General features: G+C 34.8%; 2 protein-coding genes across 3 annotated transcripts; one reads left to right on the top strand and one right to left on the bottom strand.

The window, feature by feature from the left end:
* Positions 1-5331: 5331 nt before the first annotated feature.
* Positions 5332-7972, bottom strand: LOC117326437 (violet-sensitive opsin-like). Its single transcript, XM_033883220.1, has 2 exons — positions 7064-7972; positions 5332-5719 (listed from the first exon to the last, which is right to left on the bottom strand). Exons 1-2 carry the CDS (start codon positions 7875-7877, stop codon positions 5379-5381), a joined length of 1155 nt encoding a protein of 384 aa, XP_033739111.1. The 5' UTR covers positions 7878-7972; the 3' UTR covers positions 5332-5378.
* A 1799-nt stretch (positions 7973-9771) lies between these two features.
* LOC117329758 (beta-1,3-galactosyltransferase 1-like) lies at positions 9772-12193 on the top strand. Of its 2 annotated transcripts, none has more exons than XM_033887885.1 (2): positions 9772-10105; positions 10964-12193. In XM_033887885.1, exons 1-2 carry the CDS (start codon positions 10004-10006, stop codon positions 12083-12085), a joined length of 1224 nt encoding a protein of 407 aa, XP_033743776.1. In that variant the 5' UTR covers positions 9772-10003; the 3' UTR covers positions 12086-12193. The 2 variants fall into 2 exon arrangements, with proteins under 2 accessions (XP_033743776.1, XP_033743784.1); XM_033887893.1 differs by lacking the exon at positions 9772-10105 and adding an exon at positions 10442-10592.
* The last annotated feature ends 10514 nt before the right edge of the window (positions 12194-22707 follow it).

Below are 22707 nucleotides of genomic sequence, written 5' to 3'. Positions count from 1 at the left end.
AACACTGATAGAACCTTGTAGGTTGAACATATTTTTTGCCTGTAAAATATAGAAAAATATCAAACTGATGAAACTTATGTTTTCATTGCAGTGATGAGCAATGAAAATATCAGATTTTTCAGAGGAAGTTTTTGCAGGAACTTCATTCCTGTTGTAAGAGTTGTTCCCCTTGTTCGAACTCATCCCAATACCCCCTGGCAGTGATATCGTCTGCTAGGACCTGTCGATTGGAGAAACATGGAAATGGCATTTTAAGGCCTCATTCGAAATGTGATAAAAAAATCAATGGTTTACGTTAAAAGTTGATTTATACATATGATACACAAAATGAAATACCACGTTGCACTTTATCTTAACACTTGCTCTACAATTATTAAAAGAAAATGAAGTCTTGATAGATTAATTGAACATCTATCGCCAATTTCACTTTTCCTGAGAGGCCATACCGTATCCGAACAACACGTACAGATAAACAAGTTTTCGACCATCAATATAAGACTGCCCCGAGTACAGTTTTTTTTAATGCCAGGAAAAAGTGAAAGTCAGGCATCGCCTAGTCTGGTAAGTCAATATCTATATCTTAATACGAAATTTTGCTTAACTTCACCACATAGATTCGATAAGTTGATGATAATTTGTGAAGTTGATTGATTCCATAATGAGAACAAGACAGAAACACAACACGGATAAGAATGTACGGTTTTAACGTGAATAGAGTAAATACTAATTACCGACAGGTACGAGTGGAAAACACCGTATAACATGAAACGGCACTGGCATCTGTTGTCGACAAATTAGCAGCATGTTTGGTTTGGTTTGGTTTATTTTGTTTAACGTCCTATTAACAACTAAGGTAATTTAAGGACGGTCTCCCGTGTGTGCGACATGCATGCGTGTGGTGAGTGCGTATGTGTGTTTTGGAAGGCTGCGGTATGTTCGTGTTAAATCTCCTTGTGATAGGCCGGAACTTTTGCCGATTTATAGTGCTACCTCACTGAAGCATACTGCCGAAGACACCCAGCAGGACACCCCACCCGGTCACATTATACTGACAACTGGCGAACCAGTCGTCCCACTCCTAATATGCTGAGCGCTAAGTAGGAGTAGCAACTACCATTTTTAATGACTCTGGTATGTCTCGGCCAGTGGACAGAACCCAAAGCCTTCCTCACAGGGACGAACGCTCAAATGAAGACCAAAAGTGAGGCATTGTCAAGGGAAACATGTAGGGTTCGCTTTAGATACACATTTTATCAGATTTGAAAAGTTAGAAACCTGTCAATTATTAAGGAAAAATAATAAGTTTATAAAGTGAATACCTGTTCTAGGTAAATTTTCCCTTTTTCGGAGGAGGAAATTTTTTTTTATAGCCTTAAACATGGGGGGGGGGGGGGGGGGGGGGGGGGGGGAATCGGCTCGCGGCGCTCGCATTATCACTAAATTACTGAACCCACACCCCTTTCGAAAATCCTGGATCCGCGCCTGGTGATTCATGTTTTACTATAAATAATATTTCCTGATTTGCGTAAATAACTTATTTTGTACTACATAAATTATCATGGGCATGTTGAAATGATAATTATTGCCTAACTTTGCGGAAATACGACTTGTATAGTGCGTAAAATTTAAGGTTAAAAAAAAATATTGACCCCCCCCCTCTCTCTACGCCACTGACAAGTACTGTACGGATATCGATAGAGAATAGCTTCGATTTCTCGATAAAGATCCTACATGTGAGCCTAATACCCTTCCATACAAAACAGACAAACCATCAAAACCTTCTACTATTCTTTCTAAATACCAACAGTCCGAATCAATTATGCATTGGTCCTTACTAATTATATATCGCTCCTTACTAGTTATATATCGGTCATTACTTATCATATATTGGTCCTAAATAATTATATATCGGTCCTTACTAGTTATATATCGGTCATTACAATGTACTTATCATATAGATTGGTCCTTACTAGTTATATATCGGTCGTTACTTATCTTATAGATTGGTCCTTACTAGTTATATATCGGTCGTTACTTATCATATAGATTGGTCCTTACTAAGTTTGAACATTCTCTCGTAATATTCAGAGGTGACATATTGAACAGAAAATATGGTATCAGTGTATCGAGTGTGTCGACTTCACGTACATATACACCTGTAAATGTAAATGTATAAGAGCCACGATATACATGTAACTTATTACAATTCGACAGTTTGAGTTAATGATTTTGAATCTTTCTTTATATCGCATTGTAATTCACAATACAATTTTCAAGACCTTAGTTTATTTCTCATGCTTTACGCTGACGATATGGTGCTATTTTCGGTGACTGTCAAGGGTTTGCAAGATCTAGTAGATAACTTAGAAAGGTATTCAAACCAATGGAAACTTACTGTAAATATTGAAAAAAAAAAATGTCGTTGTTTTTCGAAAAGGTGGTATAGTTCATTGCAATGAGAAATGGACATATCAGGGAAGTGACCTTGCTTGTGTAAATGAATTCACATATTTAGGAATAAATCTGAAATTTAATAATAAATTCAACAGTATTATAATACAGCTATCAAATCAGGGTCGGAAAGCAATGTTTGCAATGACATGAAATTAAATATACATGTAGAAACTATGCTTCACCTTTTCGATACATATGTTGGAAGTATCTTAAGCTATAGTTGCGAGATATGGGGATCGTCAAAGGCAACTGACATTGAAAAGGTCCACACACATTTTTGCAAAAGAATACTTATGTAAAAAAAAATCAACTTCAAATGCGATGGTATATTGTGAACTAGGTCGTTTTCCACTTCAATATTACAGGAAACTAAGGATAATTAAGTACTGGTTTAAGTTAATTTCTACACGAAATTGTATTTTAAATCTAGCATATGGATTTTTAAGAAATTGTAATACAAGAAATTGTTTCAATTGGGTAACTTTTGTTAAAAATGAACTTTTTTCGCTTGGTTTTGGATATGTGTGGGAAAACCAGCAAATGTATTTAAGCTATATAGACGATATTTTGCCAGTTATTAAGTAGATAATTTTTGACCAAGCTCAGCAACACCTTCATCATCTATTGGAGTCATCCTAAAAATATCATATATATAAACATCTTGTGGACACTGTCACACTACCATTTTATCTTACCAAATATATTCCTAAAAAAATAGAATTTGTCTTACTAAGATACGTCTATCTGCGCATTGTTTAGGCATTGAAGCTCCAAGATTAAGACGATTTTGTAATATGTGTAATACTAGACAAATTGAAGACGAATATCATTTTATTCTTGAATGTAATACATGTAGTTATAGAAATTTAAGGAAAAAGTGCATCAAACGTTATTACTGGAATAACCCATCTGTTTTTAAATTAATTCAGCTATTCAGAGTAGAAAATGTAAAGGAACTGTGTTCTCTAGGAAAATATATACATGAAGCTACTAGATTAAGAAATAATTACTAAACCAATCATTGATGTTATGATGTCTCATTCTCTATATGTTATATATATGTTTCTGGTATTACAAATTGTACTACCTTTTGATTTCTTTTTTTGTTTGTTCACAAGTTAAAAAGGGAATATTTACGATTACACACAAACTAAAAACTCAAACGATACTGTATGACTCCTCCGTGATCACTTCCGAGACTGTATCATTAATTAGTGTATGACTCCTCTGTGTTCACTTCCGAGACTGTATCATTAATTAGTGTATGACTCCTCCGTGTTCACTTCCGAGACTGTATCATTAATTAGCGTATGACTCCTCCGTGTTCACTTCCGAGACTGTACCATTAATTAGTGTATGACTCCTCCGTGTCACTTCCAAGACTGTACCATTAATTAGTGTATGACTCCTCCCGGTTCACTTCCAAGACTGTACCATTAATTAGCGTATGACTTATCCGTGTTCACTTCCGAGACTGTACCATTAATTAGCGTATGACTCTGCTGTGTTTATTTCCGAGATTGTACATGTATCAAATGATTACCTTTTGCCGATTTCGATTTGCTCTGTTCAGAACAGATAATTAAGATGTAGTGGAATCTTTACTTAACTTCCCAGGATGGAACTTTCTGAAAATGTTTGATTAACATATTGTTAAGATGATTCTATGTTTAACTCACCTGGTCAAGGGGCCCTGAACGGCGGAGTCCAATAGGGTAAAAAGTCAAGGTCAAAGGCCAGGGTCAGGGTCAAATTTAGTATTTTTTCACTTGTGAACATTTTGCTATGACAGTATGAAGTCAAGTTGATCGGGATTAAACATAGAGTCAACTGATCGCATGCCATGGCCACTGTGCCAAAGGTCAAGGTCAAGATCGAGGTCACACATAGTATTTTTTTTACTAATGAATATTTTGCTATGACATTATGAAGAATGTTGGTTTGAATTAAATACGCAGTCAGCTCACCATAGGCCAGGTTCACTGTGTCAAATGTCAAGGTCAAGGTCAAATATACATAGTTTAATTATGACATGAATCAAAAATAGAGATTAACAATAAGTCACCTGACTTTTTCGAGGTTAAAGGTCAACTTTACTGAGTCAACTGGCTTCAAAGGTTAAAGATTAAGGTCAATTTTCTGTGGTTTGGTTTAAACAAGATGTTAACTGACCAAAGATCAAGGCCACAGGGTCAAAGTTTAATACCATTTTGGTCCTTAGGCCAAAACAAATTTTATTTTTGGCAATGACCTTGGTGAGATAACAAATCAAAACAAATAAGTATTTTACCGGTATATCGAGGTGAAAGGAAACAAATCACACCAACTTAATATATTTCGCTTCCTACTTGTAATTGCTGTGGAGTCCAAATGTCAAATGTCTAATGTCAAACTGAACCTCAGCGACGTGGGAAGATAGCTTCTTGATGACTGTGAGGAATAATTAACCACACAATGGGACTTTGGTGAGTTTTCTTTGGAACCAGAACGCTTATTTAGTTACAGGAAAAACATCAACAGAAAAACATGGTACTGCGAGGCAGATCCCAAAATAGGAAGATTATAATATAACTTTTTTTGTAGTTAATTTTTTTTTTTAATTTTTTTTTTTTTGTTTTTTGTTGAAAACTTGGATTTATTTGTCTGTTATATAAAACAAAATATGAGTAGATTTTATTAACTATTAAATAAAAATGAACAATAATTTTCTGTCAGAAATGGTATATGTTCTAGATTTATGCATGCAGCAATAACGAAAGCAGAATATGTAAGTTTGAGAACAAAATAACAATCGTAGATACATGTATCTAACATTCTATCTGGCACTTAACCCTTTACTACCACACACTCTTTACCCAACATACAATATAACCCTCGTTACTAAACATACTCTTTACTTGTGTGACAATGCTGATCAAAGTTCACTACATATGACGTATAGACACTTGTCTCACTGTTCGTACTCTCACATTCGCAGTTGTGGTCGTGTAATCGTACTGTGTGGAGTCGAGCGTACGACGTGAACGTTCATAGGCCGACACACCCGAGGTATTCCTTACTGTACCCCACATCCGGTTCCACAGCCGAGTGACGCTGTCCCTGTAGTCCTTGTTAAAGCCGATGAAAACAATAGGATTAACAAAGTTAGGTAGGAAGAGTAAACAATAGCCGATGAAGTCCTGACTGTAGGTAATACCAGCTCTGTTTGCGTCTAGGCTCATCACAGACAGCACGGAATAGGGTACCCAGCACAGACAGATGGTGCCTACAATATACAGGACACAACACTGTTAGAGTATAGAGCACCTACAGGACACAGCACAGTTAGAGTATAGAGCTTTCGATAGACGCCGTGTTACCTTTAATTTCCTCAGCTGATTGTTCACTCTGCTAGGAAACATCACATAACGCAGTTCGAAAGGTTATCATAAATCATAAGTTCCTTACCTAATCAAGATTTGACTAGTACACACGTTCCCAAAACTTATGTCCATAAGTACATGTATATAAAAAAAGCAGGCATGATTGGCGTTTGTAATAGTTGCAATACTGATTCACTCATAAATACTGCTATATCTGTTTTGAATGTGACCTCTTAAGGTCAAAACCGGTTTATCTAAAATCGTATTGAGGTACTTCACAGAACAAGCGGAACGGTATTGAAAGTGCTGTGTATTGTATTGTCTGTTTCTTACTGAAGCCACCATACTGTTTCAATGACCCAGAATTGTACACATGAGGATGCAAGTGATTTTTGTCGAATTCAATATCATTTGAGTGATGCTTTACAAAACCATTTATCAATTAGAATGTTTATTAGTACATGTAGTTATTTTTAAGACCGTTTCTGGAAATTTTCGAGTTCCACCCTGAAATCAGAGCGGAACAGGGTAACATAGCTCTGGAAAAGGAGCTAACAGATCCGCCAAAGCGGTGGACTACATTTGTGAGACCTCTTATATACAGCACGTATAGGAGCAAGATAGATGGTTCCTAAATACAGCTTCCACAACAGGGATGGTCGGAAATAGGCGAGTGGTAGGGGAAAGATAGTGTGGAACAGACAGGTTGGGCAATATCTCGCCTAAACATGCATTTAGGGTCGGGAAGAAGCAAATTGGAGGCAAGATGGTGCTTCTCTTTCGAAGCAGGGACGGGAAGTATGGTCTAAGAAAGGCCGCTGACAAAGGCGGACTTGATAAGGTACGTATTTATTCAGATGGCAATGACTTGGAATTTGCTGAACTGGAGTGACGTAATGGTAATATTTGTTCCTTTGTGCGAATATGAAAAGGCAAGGGCGGATATACATAATGAAGGCTGTGACGGTAAGGCGTGGCTCTGTTTCAGACACGATGGGTGGGGGGTGGGGGGTTTAACTCAGGGAAGGAGTTACAGGTCTGTGATATTTCAAACTGACCTTTTTAACGGATTCAATATTCCTGGTAATAACTGTACATTGATATAAAATGTCTATCAAACTATCACCGAGTAAATCTGTATTTTGTTCAATACATGAATAATTGTTATATTGATAACATCAATAATTACATTTTGATTGTATCGTAATTTCAGAAATAACAGTGACGGTAAAATGTATGTATCTTACCGATGTTGATGATAACTATTTTGAATGTCTTAAGGCATGCGGTGACCGATCTCCTGCGCACAAGTCGACGTTCAGGGCGGACGTTGTTGCTACATGTACGTGGTATTCGTATGACATTTTCTCCGCGTTCAGGGTCTATCAATGACTTCGCCAACAGTGCAATCTTGGAATAACAAAACACAAGGAGACAGAACGGCGCTGCGACGGTCAGAGACCACGTGACGTAGGAGAACACTTTAGATGTATTCCACGTGATTCCACAGATCTGTAGTGCCCTTGGCTGGAAACATATACCTACGTCTCTCCACCCAAAACATGGCTGTGTGGCGAACACCACACCGATTAACCACGCAGATACCACCATCGCCACACTTTTACGGAGGTTCATAGTTATAGGGTAGGTGAATGGACGGAAGATAGTGAGGAATCTGTCCAAACCTACCAAAGCTAGTGTCCAGTTAGTGGATATGGACGTCACCATGACAACCAGCGGAGACGAGCGACACACAGCGTCGGCAATGACGAGATGCGAATAGATGATGGAGTAGCACAGAATAGGAATTGGATACACGGACGACAAAATGTAGGCAGTCGACAGACTAATGATACACGTCTTCATCGATATCGACATCGACCTCGTCCGATGTACGACGTAGATTAGCAGTGTACATGACGTCACACTTAGTATCATGACGCAGACAAGGAAAAGTATCTGGAGACCTACCAATGCCGGTGTAACACATACCGGTGAGTCCGGGTAACAGTAGATGTCACGAGGATGCTCTCCGTGAAAACACGTATCGTTCCAATTCATTTGACTGAAAGTTATCAGAAAACAGTTTGTAAGTTGGTCCTTTAGCCTGGAAGCCTGTAGGAATTACACAGAAAACTGGTAGGCGGCCATCTTGTCTTTGGCCGCCAGTTCACGAAGGATACTGAGTGAGAGTCGGTCCAGCCGAGTCCATTATGGATGTGATTAATTATGTATATGCCTTCATCAAATGCATTAAATGAATTGTCCATTTTCTTAATGGCATCGGAAATCACCTATGGGATGTACTTCCTGAGGTGAATAATTATGGTGTCTGCCTCATCACCTGAAGCTAGACGGTTTTGTGTCCTGTATAATCAGCTGTCGTTTTACTAATCACTATAAAAATACAACTCTTAGTAAGATCATTTGTACCTATTAAAATAATGATGTTCGCATATCAGTAAGGTATCTGGCAATGTACAGATGTATCATTGGCCGAGTGGCGGATCATGATATACAATTTGAGGTCAATACAGTATCATATCAAGTGTTAATGCCGAAGCCCATAGCCATCTTTTTTTTCTACCCGGTCGACCTACGGGTATTTGCCGAAATCGAGGGTCCTTAGTTTATCTATTATTACATTTTGTACACATTTACCAGTAATTCAATTATTGCCTTATATAAATACATATCATTTTAGAACTTAAAGACGATACAAAATACATTAAAATTAACAAATTTTCTTAACATTGACAATAGATCAATCAATCAATAAATCAATAAGATATTCAAACAAATAATAATATGCCTTAATTAGAACATCACGAAGTACTGAGAAATACTTTATATCTTTTATAAAATCAGAGCATCCGGATAATTGGCATATGTAATATTATCTAATCTGTAAATTGTAGTCTATGTAATATTATCTAATCTGTAAATTGTAGTCTATGTAATATTATCTAATCTGTAAATTGTAGTCTATGTAATATTATCTAATCTGTAAATTGTAGTCTATGTAATATTACCTAATCTGTAAATTGTAGTCTATGTAATATTATCTAATCTGTAAATTGTAGTCTATGTTTAAGTGTGCGATATTTAAATTGTAGTCTATGTTTAAGTGTGTGATCTGTAAATTGTAGTCTATGTTTTAGTGCGTGATCTGTTAATTGTAGTCTATGTTGAAGTGTGTGATATTTAAATTGTAGTCTATGTTTAGTGTGTGATCTGTTAATTGTAGTCTATAATTTAGTGTGTGATTTGTAAATTGTAGTCTATGTTTTAGTGTTTAATTGTAGTCTATGTTTAAGTGTGTGATCTGTAAATTGTAGTCTATGTTTTAGTGTGTGATCTGTTAATTGTAGTCTTTGTTTTAGTGTTTAAATTGTAGTCTATGTTTAAGTGTTTAAATTGTAGTCTATGTTTAAGTGTGTGATCTGTAAATTGTAGTCTATGTTTTAGTGTGTGATCTGTTAATTGTAGTCTATGTTTAAGTGTGTGATCTGTTAATTGTAGGAAAATCAAAGGAATATCCCTATATTTATAATTATACGTTAACGTTATTGCTCTTGTTTTAAGATATCGACTTAAATTATACCACCGTACTTTATCATCGCTAATTTAAAAATGATAATCTATCTAAAATTACATGTACTACTAACTATACTTATGAAACGTTAATCTTTTACCATGCACTGTCATTTAAAAGATTCAATTTGTTATAGCCAAAATCTTATAATTTACCTCCAATTGCCACAATTATCAGAATGTGTTATACCTATCTACAAATATAGGTAGCGTTGCTATCTAAAAGGATACACTTTTATTAGAACTCCTCTCCCCAAAAGTAAATAATAATAATATTAGAAAAGAACCTACAAGTTTCTTCAAATTTTCGATATATTTTATTACAACTATTCTTGTTATTTAACTGGATTACCGCTGTGATGTAACAGTAGTAATCTGTTACGACAATTATTGATAATTAATATACATATATATAAGTGGTGAATGACTGCTGTTATATATAAGTACCGCAATGTATCATATTACTGCTCAAGTTCAGAAACAGGAAGTAACGGCGAGGGGTACATAACCATCAGTGAGTCACGTGACCAAATAAGTTCCCAATCAAGGTTGGTTTTCAGCTGCAGTAGCACCAGATTGAGTTCGCTAGACAAATGTCTGGACTCGTTTTCACGGAAAGGAGTCCAAACTTGGATCAGAACATACTCAAACAATGGCCATTTAGTACTAAAGGATCCCAAAGGAGGGCTGCTACGGTAAGTCCAATGTAAACTTTCTCCGAGAGGAAACAAAGAACATACGTGTATACTTCCGGTTTTACATAAAAACTTCCTAATTAACGACGTGAGTGTCGCACGAGAGTACACAATGTGATCCCCATAGTAAGGTATACATATAGAGCGGTTTAGCGCATGATCAGACCAGGTATAGCCAATGTTTACATGTAAACATGTAGTCTTTGGGCTAACGTGTAGAATTATAGCTCATACGGAATTGTGAGTCCCACACGTGTGTGATGACGGGGATCTGTGTGTGGAGGAGGTGAAGCGATAACAAGCCGTGGCTACAGTGTGTATTTATAGTACATACACGTACATCGTACACAGGCACGACGTCCTAACTAAAGTGTAATTCTAAATGAGAGAAAGTCGTATGTTTCGCTGAGGCTTTCTGGAATATTACAACTATGTGTTGTTTTTGATATGGAAGGCCTAGCGTGCTAGTTACACATCATTACAACTGGTAGGTACATTTGTACTTCTGAAATTATAACTGGACATGTATCGGCCGACAATCAGAACAATTACAATGTTTTCACCGCAGCTTAATATTGGTGTATAATACGGCCACTAGACAATGAAATGCCCCACACAGCAATCACACATATTCGCAGTATTTGATAACGTTGATTATTTAGGATATATATAATTACGAAGTTTTGTAAAAGTGACTATAATATATTAACAAATGAAATTATTTTTTCGGTTTGATGTTTGATGTTAATTTTTGAAAAATGACAAATCTGCATATTAATAATTCGAAAAGGGCATGTAGAAATATTCCTTAATAACTCATTCGGATTAAAGATAAATAAACTTCTGTATTTTTTCCAGGATAAAATGGCAGTTTCGCAACAACGACTACCGTATACTCTCCGCCTGTTGATGCGAGCCGGCGTTGTGGTTTGCGGGGTAGTGCTCTTTTCGCTATGTATGACATCCCTGCGAGTTTCGGAGAGTCAGGAAACGCAACCCAAAAAGACTCATACCGCTCTCCACCGACCCGTATCGCAAGCATGTACTGGAACGAGATGTTTTTCTCAATTTTCAAGGGATGAACAGTATGCACAATACTTTATTCCCAGAACAGAAAAAGTGAATCCCTTTTCATTTAGATATATTGTTCCCGGTTCGTCAATTTGCTCAGGAGAAAGCTCAGTGTATTTGGTCATCCTCATTCCATCTATACAAACACACGTGGAGGAACGTCGAGCCATACGTAATTCATGGGGAAGTGTTGCTAAGGGAAACCACTGGCCTCGATATCATATCAACGTCACCACAAAACTCGTGTTCCTATTTGGTGAGGATCCCGCCATGAAAAACAACAGAGTTGCACAGTTGGAAAGTGAAGTGTATGGCGATGTTGTACAGGCTGATTTTAGTGATACGTATTCAAACTTGACTCGGAAGATGTTGATGGGTCTACACTGGGTATCGACGCATTGTGCCGACGCCCAATACGTGTTGAAGGCGGACGAGGATACCTTCGTACACATCCCCAAACTATTGGACGTCTTGGCACAAACCCGACACCCGGCCTACCAGGGTGTCGTACTGGGGCACGTGAACACCGGTGGCATTGTTAAACGTATAGGGAGATGGAAGGTGGAGAACAAAGACTACCCATTCCCACATTACCCACCATACACTGCCGGTAACACATATGTCATTTCCGCCAACGTCGCAGCGACCTTATTTAGAACGTCACACTTTATGCCGTATATCCCCATTGAGGACGCATACATTACGGGTATCCTGGCTAAGGTGATCAGTGCCGAGGTGGTCGACGTGCCTGGGTTCACGTTTTACCTAGACAGCCCCCCACACGCGTGTGATTACATTCAGAATAGTCGTATATCCTCAACTAAAGTAAGTTCTCATATGAAGAACTACATATGGGAAAAACTAGTATCAGATACACTAAATTGTCAGAAAAAACACACGTACACGTAGTTAGAAGACATACTGACAGCGAGGAACCATTAACGGAGAGAGAGGACATATTGCCAAATGTACAATGGTATTCATGGCATGCTGAAACTGATCTGACGAATTTATATTGAGGGGGAGGGGGGGGGGGGGGGGGGGGGGGAGGGGCAAACTGAGAGTGAGGAGACATACTGATAATGATACATACTGACAATGGTACATACTGACAATGATAAATACTGATAATGATACATACTGATAATGATACATACTGATAATGATACATATATATACTGATAAAGATACATACTGATAATGATACATACTAATAATGATACATACTGATAATGATACATACTGATAATGATACATACTGATAATGATACATACTGACAATGATACATACTGATAATGATACATACTGATAATGATACATATATATACTGACAATTATACATACTGACAATGATACATACTGATAATGATACATACTGATAATGATACATACTGATAATGATACATACTGATAATGATACATACTGATAATGATACATACTGATAATGATACATACTGACAATGATACATACTGATAATGATACATACTGATAATGATACATATATATACTGACAATGATACATACTGATAATGATACATACTGATAATGATACATACTGACAATGGTACATACTGAGAGTGAGGAGACATACTGATAATGATACATACTGATAATGATACACACTGATAATGATACATACTGATAATGATACACACTGATAATGATACATACTGACAATGATACATACTGATAATGATACATACTGATAATGATACATACTGACAATGGTACATACTGAGAGTGAGGAGACATACTGACAATGATACATACTGATAATGATACATACTGATAATGAGACATACTGACAATGATACATACTGATAATGATACATATTGATAATGATACATACTGACAATGATACATACTGACAATGATACATACTGATAATGATACATACTGATAATGAGACATACCGACAATGATACATACTGATAATGATACATACTAATAAAGATACATACTGATAATGATACATACTGATAATGATACATACTGAGAGAGAGGAGACATACTGATAATGATACATGCTGATAATGATACATGCTGATAATGATACATGCTGATAATGATACATACTGATAATGATAATGATACATACTGATAATGATACATACTGAGGGTGAGGAGACATACTGATAATGATACATACTGATAATGGTACATACTGATAATGATACATACTGATAATGATATATACTGATAATGATACATACTGATAATGATACATACTGATAATGATACATACTGACAATGGTACATACCGATAATGATACATACTGATAATGATACATACTGATAATGATACATACTGACAATGATACATACTGATAATGATACATACTGATAATGATACATACTGACAATGATACATACTGACAATGGTACATACTGAGAGTGAGGAGACATACTGATAATGATACATACTGATAATGATACATACTGATAATGATACATACTGAGAGAGAGGAGACATACTGATAATGATACATGCTGATAATGATACATGCTGATAATGATACATACTGATAATGATACATACTGATAATGATACATACTGACAATGATACATACTGATAATGATACATACTGATAATGAGACATACTGACAATGATACATACTGATAATGAGACATACTGACAATGATACATACTGATAATGATACATACTCATAATGATACATACTGATAATGATACATACTGAGGGTGAGGAGACATACTGATAATGATACATACTGATAATGGTACATACTGATAATGATACATACTGATAATGATACATACTGATAATGATACATACTGACAATGATACATACCGATAATGATACATACTGATAATGATACATACCGACAATGGTACATACCGATAATGATACATACTGACAATGATACATACTGACAATGATACATACTGACAATGATACATACTGACAATGGTACATACTGACAATGATACATACTGATAATGGTACATACTGAGAGTGAGGAGACATACTGATAATGATACATACTGATAATGATACATACTGACAATGGTACATACCGATAATGATACATACTGATAATGATACATACTGACAATGGTACATACTGAGAGTGAGGAGACATACTGATAATGATACATACTGATAATGATACATACTGACAATGGTACATACCGATAATGATACATACTGATAATGATACATACTGATAATGATACATACTGACAATGGTACATACCGATAATGATACATACTGAGAGTGAGGAGACATACTGACAATGATACATACTGACAATGATACATACTGATAATGATACATACTGATAATGATACATACTGACAATGGTACATACTGATAATGATACATACTAGGTGAAATATAGTTATTAAGAAGATGCATAATTATTTTGGAAAGTAACAAATCAAATAGTCATCTATAATGGGGAAACATTCCTCTATTAAGAAAACAGACATTGATGAGAAAAATAAAATACACTATCAACGATATTAAACGTTACATTCTGTCGTAGACAATCTTACAGCTAGCGAGAAAATACACTGAGATAGGGGATTGATATATCAGGGGAATATGATTTGATTTAGAGAAGACTCGGCGTTATTCAAGATGTCTTTTCTGTGACGAAGATATGTGAAATGTGATATTATAGCCCTAGACAGTCCCACAGTATCGGGACGCCGGACGACCAATATCCATGAGGGGTTGGCGCGGTGTCGTTATAAAACCACATTCCATTCCGTTTACATACTGTACCATGATTCTGTAAAAATAAAATGTTCACTTTGCTTACGAGAACGTTTTGATTGATTGTATTCATATTTTGGAACACTGAACAAAAAAACAACTGTATTACAAATATAGCGAGGTGAAATGTGAGTGACGTACAGATGTACATGTAGAGGTAAATTTCATTTTATTTCAAAACATTTTATTGACACAAGGACAATAGGATTGGACAACAGGCAAAGCCTATATAAGTCCTCTCCCAAAACAGTAACATACACAATGGTACAAACATGGACATTTTATAATACATTACATATTATAATCTCAATGCTTAACAAAGAGGCAGCTCCATTAGATTAGTATTAATTTTGTTTTATGAAGAGAATACTCTAGGTAAAACGTCATTTAAAGCAAAAAGACGGAATAGGCATTTATATCCTAATTGAATAAAATTTAACATACAAACTGTATGGAATAAACATCTGATGATATTGAATTTCCTTATCCCAATAGAGACAGGCCACATAGTCCATTTCATCATCACACTGGCCATCCACTGATGAAATTTAGAAATTCCATATCACCAGATAGTTTATATTGTTTGGATTAAAGGTTAAATATAAAGTTTGAAATGATTATTTGACTGAGAATAGTATTTAACAGGAGCTGCCTCACAATATTTACATGTAAAAATGTAGGTAGAAATATATATACTTTGACCACCAAGCCACGCTCTCCATAGTAAACAACCATATGACTTATAGATAGAAAAGAGTAGGCAGAAGCAGGAAGTAGCATTAAATTATATGGTACAAGTTTCATGGTATCAATATATATACCATCTTTGTAAAAATTCATTCATTACTACTAGTATATCACAATATGCAAAAAGTACATCATTTTTATTTATATCTTACTACACATGCATATTTTGTTAAAGGAAATAATAATAAATAGTAAATAATACTAAATATAAGTATGTCTTTTATATCATAACATGCTTACATACATGTACATTTTGTATATGTACTATACCAATATGGTTATAAGTTATCAAGTATGAAATTTAAATCTTTTTGAATCAGAAATGTATTTAGATACTGCAGAGAGAATAGCTAAATTTTCAGTTTCATTACAATTTCCACAGCCGTTGAGAAAAAGATCTAGTAGTAAGTGGTCATGATGAGTGACTTGTGTAGTATTTTGACAGATAATGATACGTATATCATTATATCTAGTGCATTCAAAGAAGAAGTGGTATGCAGTTTCAATACTAGCATTACAAGAACACACAGGTAAATCGGATAGATGATCTTGGAAGATGATCAGAAATAACTGTTGGTAATAATAAAACCTTATTAGGTTGCATATATAGACCTCCTGACAGTAACATTGACTATTGGAACAGACTCGATAACTCCCTACATTATGTAACTGACAATTCTAGACAATCAAATGCAGACATAATTATTACAGGTGACATAAATGTAAATATGAGCAATATCCAACCAAACTCTCGCTTAAGTAGACTTCTTGTAAAATATGGTATGTCTAGTTATGTAAAAGATCCTACTAGAATAACTCCAGATTCTTCTACCTCAATTGATGTTATCTTCTCCAACAATGACAATATTGTGAGAAATGTAAGTGTTACTCCTCCAATATGTAGTGACCATTCTGTGATCAATTTTAGCATTGCCTACTCTATATTTAAACAACATGCATACAGTAAATATGTTCTAGAATATAATAATGCTGATGTCATTAAAATGAACCAAATACTTGATGATATGAACTGGGTAAGTATAAGTGATGAGCAGGATGTTGATGATCTTAACACCATACTTGTTGATACTATTAACAAAGCTGTAGATGACTGTATACCAAGAAAAAAAATAATTATCCGTCCTAATGATAAGCCATGGATGTCGAACGAGATAAGGCTAAAGTTAAGACAGAGAAATAGAATCCATAAAAAAGCACTTCATACCAATAGTCCAAATCACTGGGCCAGCTTCAGAAATATAAGAAATGAAACTATCAGATTGATACGTGATTCTAAATCCTTATACATTGAAAAATTAGAAAACTCTCTGAATGACTCAAATCTCTCATCATCAAAATGGTGGAAAACTGCTAAATCTATTCTTAAAATCAACAACAAATCAATTACCATTCCACCATTAAACTACAATAACACATCTCTGTTTCACCCATTTGATAAAGCTGAATGCCTTGTTGACTATTTTACATCTATTTCTACATCTTCTGATAACATTGATCCTTTGCCGCCTGTTCCTGAGTCTCCAAATATACTTAACAACATTTTATTTCATGAACAGGATGTGAGAGATCAACTTTCAGTTCTTAATGCTAGGAAGCCTGCAGGGCCTGATGAAATGATACCTAAAGTTATAAAACTCCTTACACCATCTATAGTAACTCCGCTCACTATGTTATTTAATAAAACCATGTCAACTGGTTCTGTTCCTCTGTCTTGGAAATTGGCTAATATTAATGCTATATATAAAAGCAAAGGTGATAAAAATGATGTTTCAAACTATCGCCCAATTTCTATCACTTCCTGTTTCAGTAAAATATTAGAAAAAATAATTTTCAAACATTTATATAATCATTTATTAGAGTTTGAATTATTAACAAAATACCAGTCTGGGTTCATTCCAGGTGACTCAACTGTTTATCAGTTATTATCCATGTATGATACAATTATAAACAAACTTGATAAAGGAATGGAAATTAGGTCAATATTTTGTGATGTGAGCAAAGCGTTTGATCGTGTCTGGCATCCTGGTTTGTTATTTAAACTTGAAATGTATGGCATTAAAGGTAAGTTACTTAATTGGTTCAAGAGTTATCTAAGTAATCGTAAACATAGAGTGATGACAGAAGGTTACAGCTCCACGTATAGACAGGTAAGTGCCGGTGTCCCCCAGGGATCAGTCCTCGGTCCTTTTCTGTTTCTAATTTATATAAATGATATTGTTGAATGTATAACAAATGAGAAACGGCTATTTGCTGATGATACTTCAATTTCTAAGGTAATACAAACCAATTCACTTGATGCAGCTAATAGTCTAGCTAGTGATCTCGAAAACATAAATATATGGTCCAAAAAGTGGGATATTAAATTCAATCCTTCTAAGACAGAATCAGTAACCTTTAGCAGGAAAAGGGATATAGTATGTCCAGATATCATATTTCAAAATGAAACAATATCAAATGTGCCAAATCATAAGCATCTTGGAGTATTCTTATCGCAAGATGGTAAATGGCATCACCATATTAACTATATTTATACAAAAGCTTATAAATGTATAAACTTATTGAAATCTGTAAAATATAAAATGAGCCGTAAAACACTTAACACTATATATACAGCCTATATTCGGCCTATATTGGAATATGGTGATATCATTTTTGATAATTGTACTCAGCAAGAGGCTACTCTACTTGAATCTATTCAATTAGAAGCGGCTCGAACCATTACCGGACTGCGTAGAGGAACCTCACATTATAAATTATATAATGAACTTGGTTGGGACACTCTTGCTGCAAGGAGGAAAAAACATAGACTTATTCTTCTTTACAAAATTCTTACAGGCACTGCCCCAAATTATTTAAATGAATTAGTAGAACCACACTATAACAATATGAATGACTTGTACATGTTACGAAATCAAAGAGTCTTCACTACTCCTATGAGTAGAACAAATATATATGCCAAAAGCTTTATTCCAGCAACACTTAATGACTATAATAAACTTGCAGCAAGGGTTGACTTGACAAATATCACATCGCTGTACCAATTTAAACAAATTTTATCGAACACAGTAAGTGATATACCACTTGACATTGCTCAAAACCCTGCTTATATTAATGCAGGTAATAGAAAATATAATATCTTACTTTGTCAGCTTCGAAACTCGTCTAGCAATATAAACTCTGATCTTTACAGAGATCATCTTATTGATTCACCATCATGTACATGTGGGAATGAATATGAAACTGTTTTTCACTTTTTTCTAAGTTGTAGGAACTACAGTGAACCTCGAGATATCCTTAAAGAAAAATTGTTTGATGTAGATCACAGTCACTTTAGCCTTGACATACTCTTATCAGGCTGTGGTGAGTGTGATCATCAAACTAATTTATCTATCTTTGAAGCTACTACTGAATATATCAGAGATACTAATAGATTCTGAACCCTAAAATTGAAAATACTTGTCTTTCATCCATATATATACATTTATCCGGCAAGCAAGTATATAGTTATAGTTATTTACTACATTCCCCCCCCCCCCCCATCCGATGGACGTATATTATTTATTCTATTTTATATTATAATTATGATAGTATGAATGTTATGAATTAGTACACTTACTAGATGAAATATAGTATGGACAACCTTATTAATTAGTGGATTAAAATTGGTTGCATATTTACTGCTTATATATTTCTATTGCTCATAATCGTGCCCTATATTAATTATTTTTCTTATAATCATTTCTCAATCGTACTTCTATCAAATTCAAGTAATCACTCTCCAACTATGCAACCTTACGGAATCCACTAAATATATTATCTAACTAATTTTGCCTTTCTTAACTGTCATTATCAAATTAAAACTCAGAATGTTGTATCCATGACTGGTCCCCAAAGCTTATGAGTGGATGACCAGCAGCTACCTAGCTGTTATGGACTTTACTGGTCGGTATCCCACAGGCAGAGGGAATCCTGTTTTGGTTACAGGATTTTAAATTTTTTTATAAAAATAAACTGGATGAAATATATTAAATAAAATCGACAAATTATACTCGATTCAGAGTTGTCCCTACATAACTGATATCTCACTATATTATATATTATATGAATGATGTTAACATGTATATACTCATTGTTACTAAATGGAGAGAACTTACATAGGCTATGCCTGTTGTTCAATCCTTTTTCTTTCAGAAATATCTTCTTTGAGAAATAAAATTTGTTGAAATGAAGAGGTCGAAGTTAAGATTGCTAGCATTATTTCTTAGTTGATAGAGAAGAATGTTCATCTCTAGATTTTCTAATAGTTTGAAAACATCAGTAGTATTTGAATTTGGGATATGGTGCTGAGAGATTAATTTTTTAAACTGATATATAGAGTGAACATTTTCTAGACTAGAAGCAATGATATTGAATTTATTAAACATGTAAGGAAAGAAACTATTAAAATAATTAATTGTTCTGCATAAAGGTGGATCAAATAGTCTAACTGATCTAAGTGGATATCCAGAAAGGGTTGGATCATGGAGATAGGGTTCAACAATATCATTCAAATAGTCTGGTGATTCATTATGGAGAATTTTGTACATCAACAGTAGTTTGTGTTGTTTTCTTCTACTTTCTAATGTTACCCATCCTAATTCTTTGTACAATTCTGTTATTATCCTAGCAGCATCAAGTTGGACAGATTCTAAGAGATCTTTTAAGTTTTGTGGGCAATTGTCCCATACCACATCAGCATATTCCAGTATTGGTCTTATATAAGAAATGTAAATAGTATTTAATGATTTTCTATCCAGCTGATGTTTCATGATCCTTAAAGTATTTAACCTTTTACTTGCTTTTTGAAAAATGTCATTAATGTGATCATTCCATCTAGCATCTTCACTGAATGTAAGGCCTAAATGTTTATGAGTACAGGTCACAATTACTGGCTCATTATTAAAATATATGTCTGGATGACTAGAATTTTGTTTTTTAGAAAAAATAACAGATTCAGTTTTATTTGGGTTGAACTTGATATCCCATTTGGTGGCCTAGTTCTTAATATTAGTTAAATCATCTGTTAATTGCCCAGCTAATTGATTAGGATCATCATCTGTTATAGCGTACAGTGATGTGTCATCAGCAAAAAAGTTAATAACATTGGTAACACAGTCAACTAAATCATTTATATAAAGTAAAAACAACATTGGACCGAGGACCGAGCCCTGGGGTACCCCCGCATTTACAGACCTGAATGTAGAGATGAATCTCTCAGTTTGTACCCTTTGCTTTCGATCATATAAAAATTCTTTAAACCAAAATAGCAGTTTCCCCTTAATACCATAAAGTTGTAATTTATGTAAAAGTCCGTCATGCCAAACACGATCAAATGCCTTGCTTTTGTCACAGAAAACAAATCTAAGTTCTTTATATTGAGCAAGGCTTTGTACAATAGTATGATAAATAGATAACAGTTGGTTAACAGTTGAATCATTCGGCATCAACCCAGATTGATGTTTAGTGATAATATTGTGTTCTTTCAAATAATTATACAAGTATTTAAAGATTATTTTTTCTATTATTTTACCTAAACAAAATGTAATAGAAATAGGCCTATAATTAGACAAATCATTAACCGACCCCTTTCCTTTATAAATAGCATTTATATTTGCATTTTTCCAGCAAAGGGGGATAACTCCTGTTTGAATAGTTTATTGAAGAGTAAAGTAAGAGGAAGGGTGATAGACGGTTCAAGTCTCTTGATGATTTTAGGAATCATACCATCAGGACCAGGTGGCTTATCGCTATTAAGAAGAAGAAGTTGATCACTAGTGTCCTGTTGGGTAATAGTTATATTTTCTAAAGAATGTGGAAGGTTTATTTCAATGTCAGGAACAGGCTCAAGATTTTCTGAAGAAGTAGATATGGATGTGAAGTATTTATTCAGACATTCCGCTTTATCAGAGGGATGTTGAATAAAAGAATCTTCAAATTTAAGAGGAGGGACAGGGCTTGACTTATTGTTTATATAAAGTACATTCTTAGCTATTTTCCACCAGTTGCTAGGAGTTGTGTTTTTGTTTGCTAACGATTTTTGTAAATTACCAATAATTTTTTTCTTTGATTCTCGTATAAGAGTAATGGTGTCATTCCTGACTTTCCTATAGTTTCCCCAATGGGCTGACAGATTACTTATTTTTGCTTTCTTATGTACCCTATTCCTTTGTATTATTTTAAATCTAACTTCATTTGTAACCCATTTTTTATCACTAGGTCTAACTATTATTAGTTTACTAGGGATACATTCTGATATTTGTTCATTGATAGCATCACACAAAACATCTTTAAATTCATTACTATTATGTGATTCTGATAATAATTCCAAATCTATTAAACTCAACTCAAGTCAGCTTCATGATAGATCAATATTTGTTTCTGATAAGATTTTAGTTTAACACATTATATGAGACACAATGGTCACTACAAATAGGAGGAGTTACAACTACATTTTTAACCAAATTATGATTATTAGAAATGACAACATCTACAGAGGTTGATGTAGTTGTAGTTATCCTAGTAGGATCATTTACAAAGCTATTGAAGTTAAATTTCGTTATTAATCTGCCGAGATGACTATGAGGTTGTAAATTTAGCATATTAACATTCAGGTCACCTGTCAATACTATATTTAAATTTGTGTCTACTGCTCTTTCCAGAATAGAATCTAGGGTATCCCAATAGCTGAGAGGCATTTCAGGCCTATAAATACAACCTAATAGAATTTTATGAGACTCAACATGGACTTCTATCCAAATTATTTCAATATCTTTATGTTCAAGGTCAACTCGCCTTTTTGTAACAATAGTGTTTTTGTGATAAATTACCCCCCCCCCCCCCCCCCCCCCCCCCCCCGGCCAGGGCCTGATCTTCGGTCCAGTCGATCATGAGAGTACGAGTCAATATTATTCAACTCGGCTTCAATATATGTGACGAAGACATGTGAAATGTGACATTATAGCCCTAGACAGTCCC

Source organism: Pecten maximus, chromosome 1, assembly GCF_902652985.1.
Source record: "Pecten maximus chromosome 1, xPecMax1.1, whole genome shotgun sequence".
Taxonomy (NCBI): Eukaryota; Metazoa; Mollusca; class Bivalvia; order Pectinida; family Pectinidae; genus Pecten; species Pecten maximus.
The sequence above is the reverse complement of the archived record's forward strand: the minus strand, read 5'-3'. Positions and strand labels throughout refer to the sequence as shown.

Bases quoted from the DNA above. Each gene is read 5' to 3' on its own strand.
- LOC117329758 (XM_033887885.1), top strand. From the start codon at position 10,004: ATGTCTGGACTCGTTTTCACGGAAAGGAGTCCAAACTTGGATCAGAAC. The intron at 10,106-10,963 runs GTAAGTCCAATG...TATTTTTTCCAG, and splicing joins CCCAAAGGAGGGCTGCTACG to GATAAAATGGCAGTTTCGCA.
- LOC117326437 (XM_033883220.1), bottom strand. From the start codon at position 7,877: ATGAATTGGAACGATACGTGTTTTCACGGAGAGCATCCTCGTGACATC. The intron at 5,720-7,063 runs GTAAGATACATA...TGTATATTGTAG, and splicing joins AATAGTTATCATCAACATCG to GCACCATCTGTCTGTGCTGG.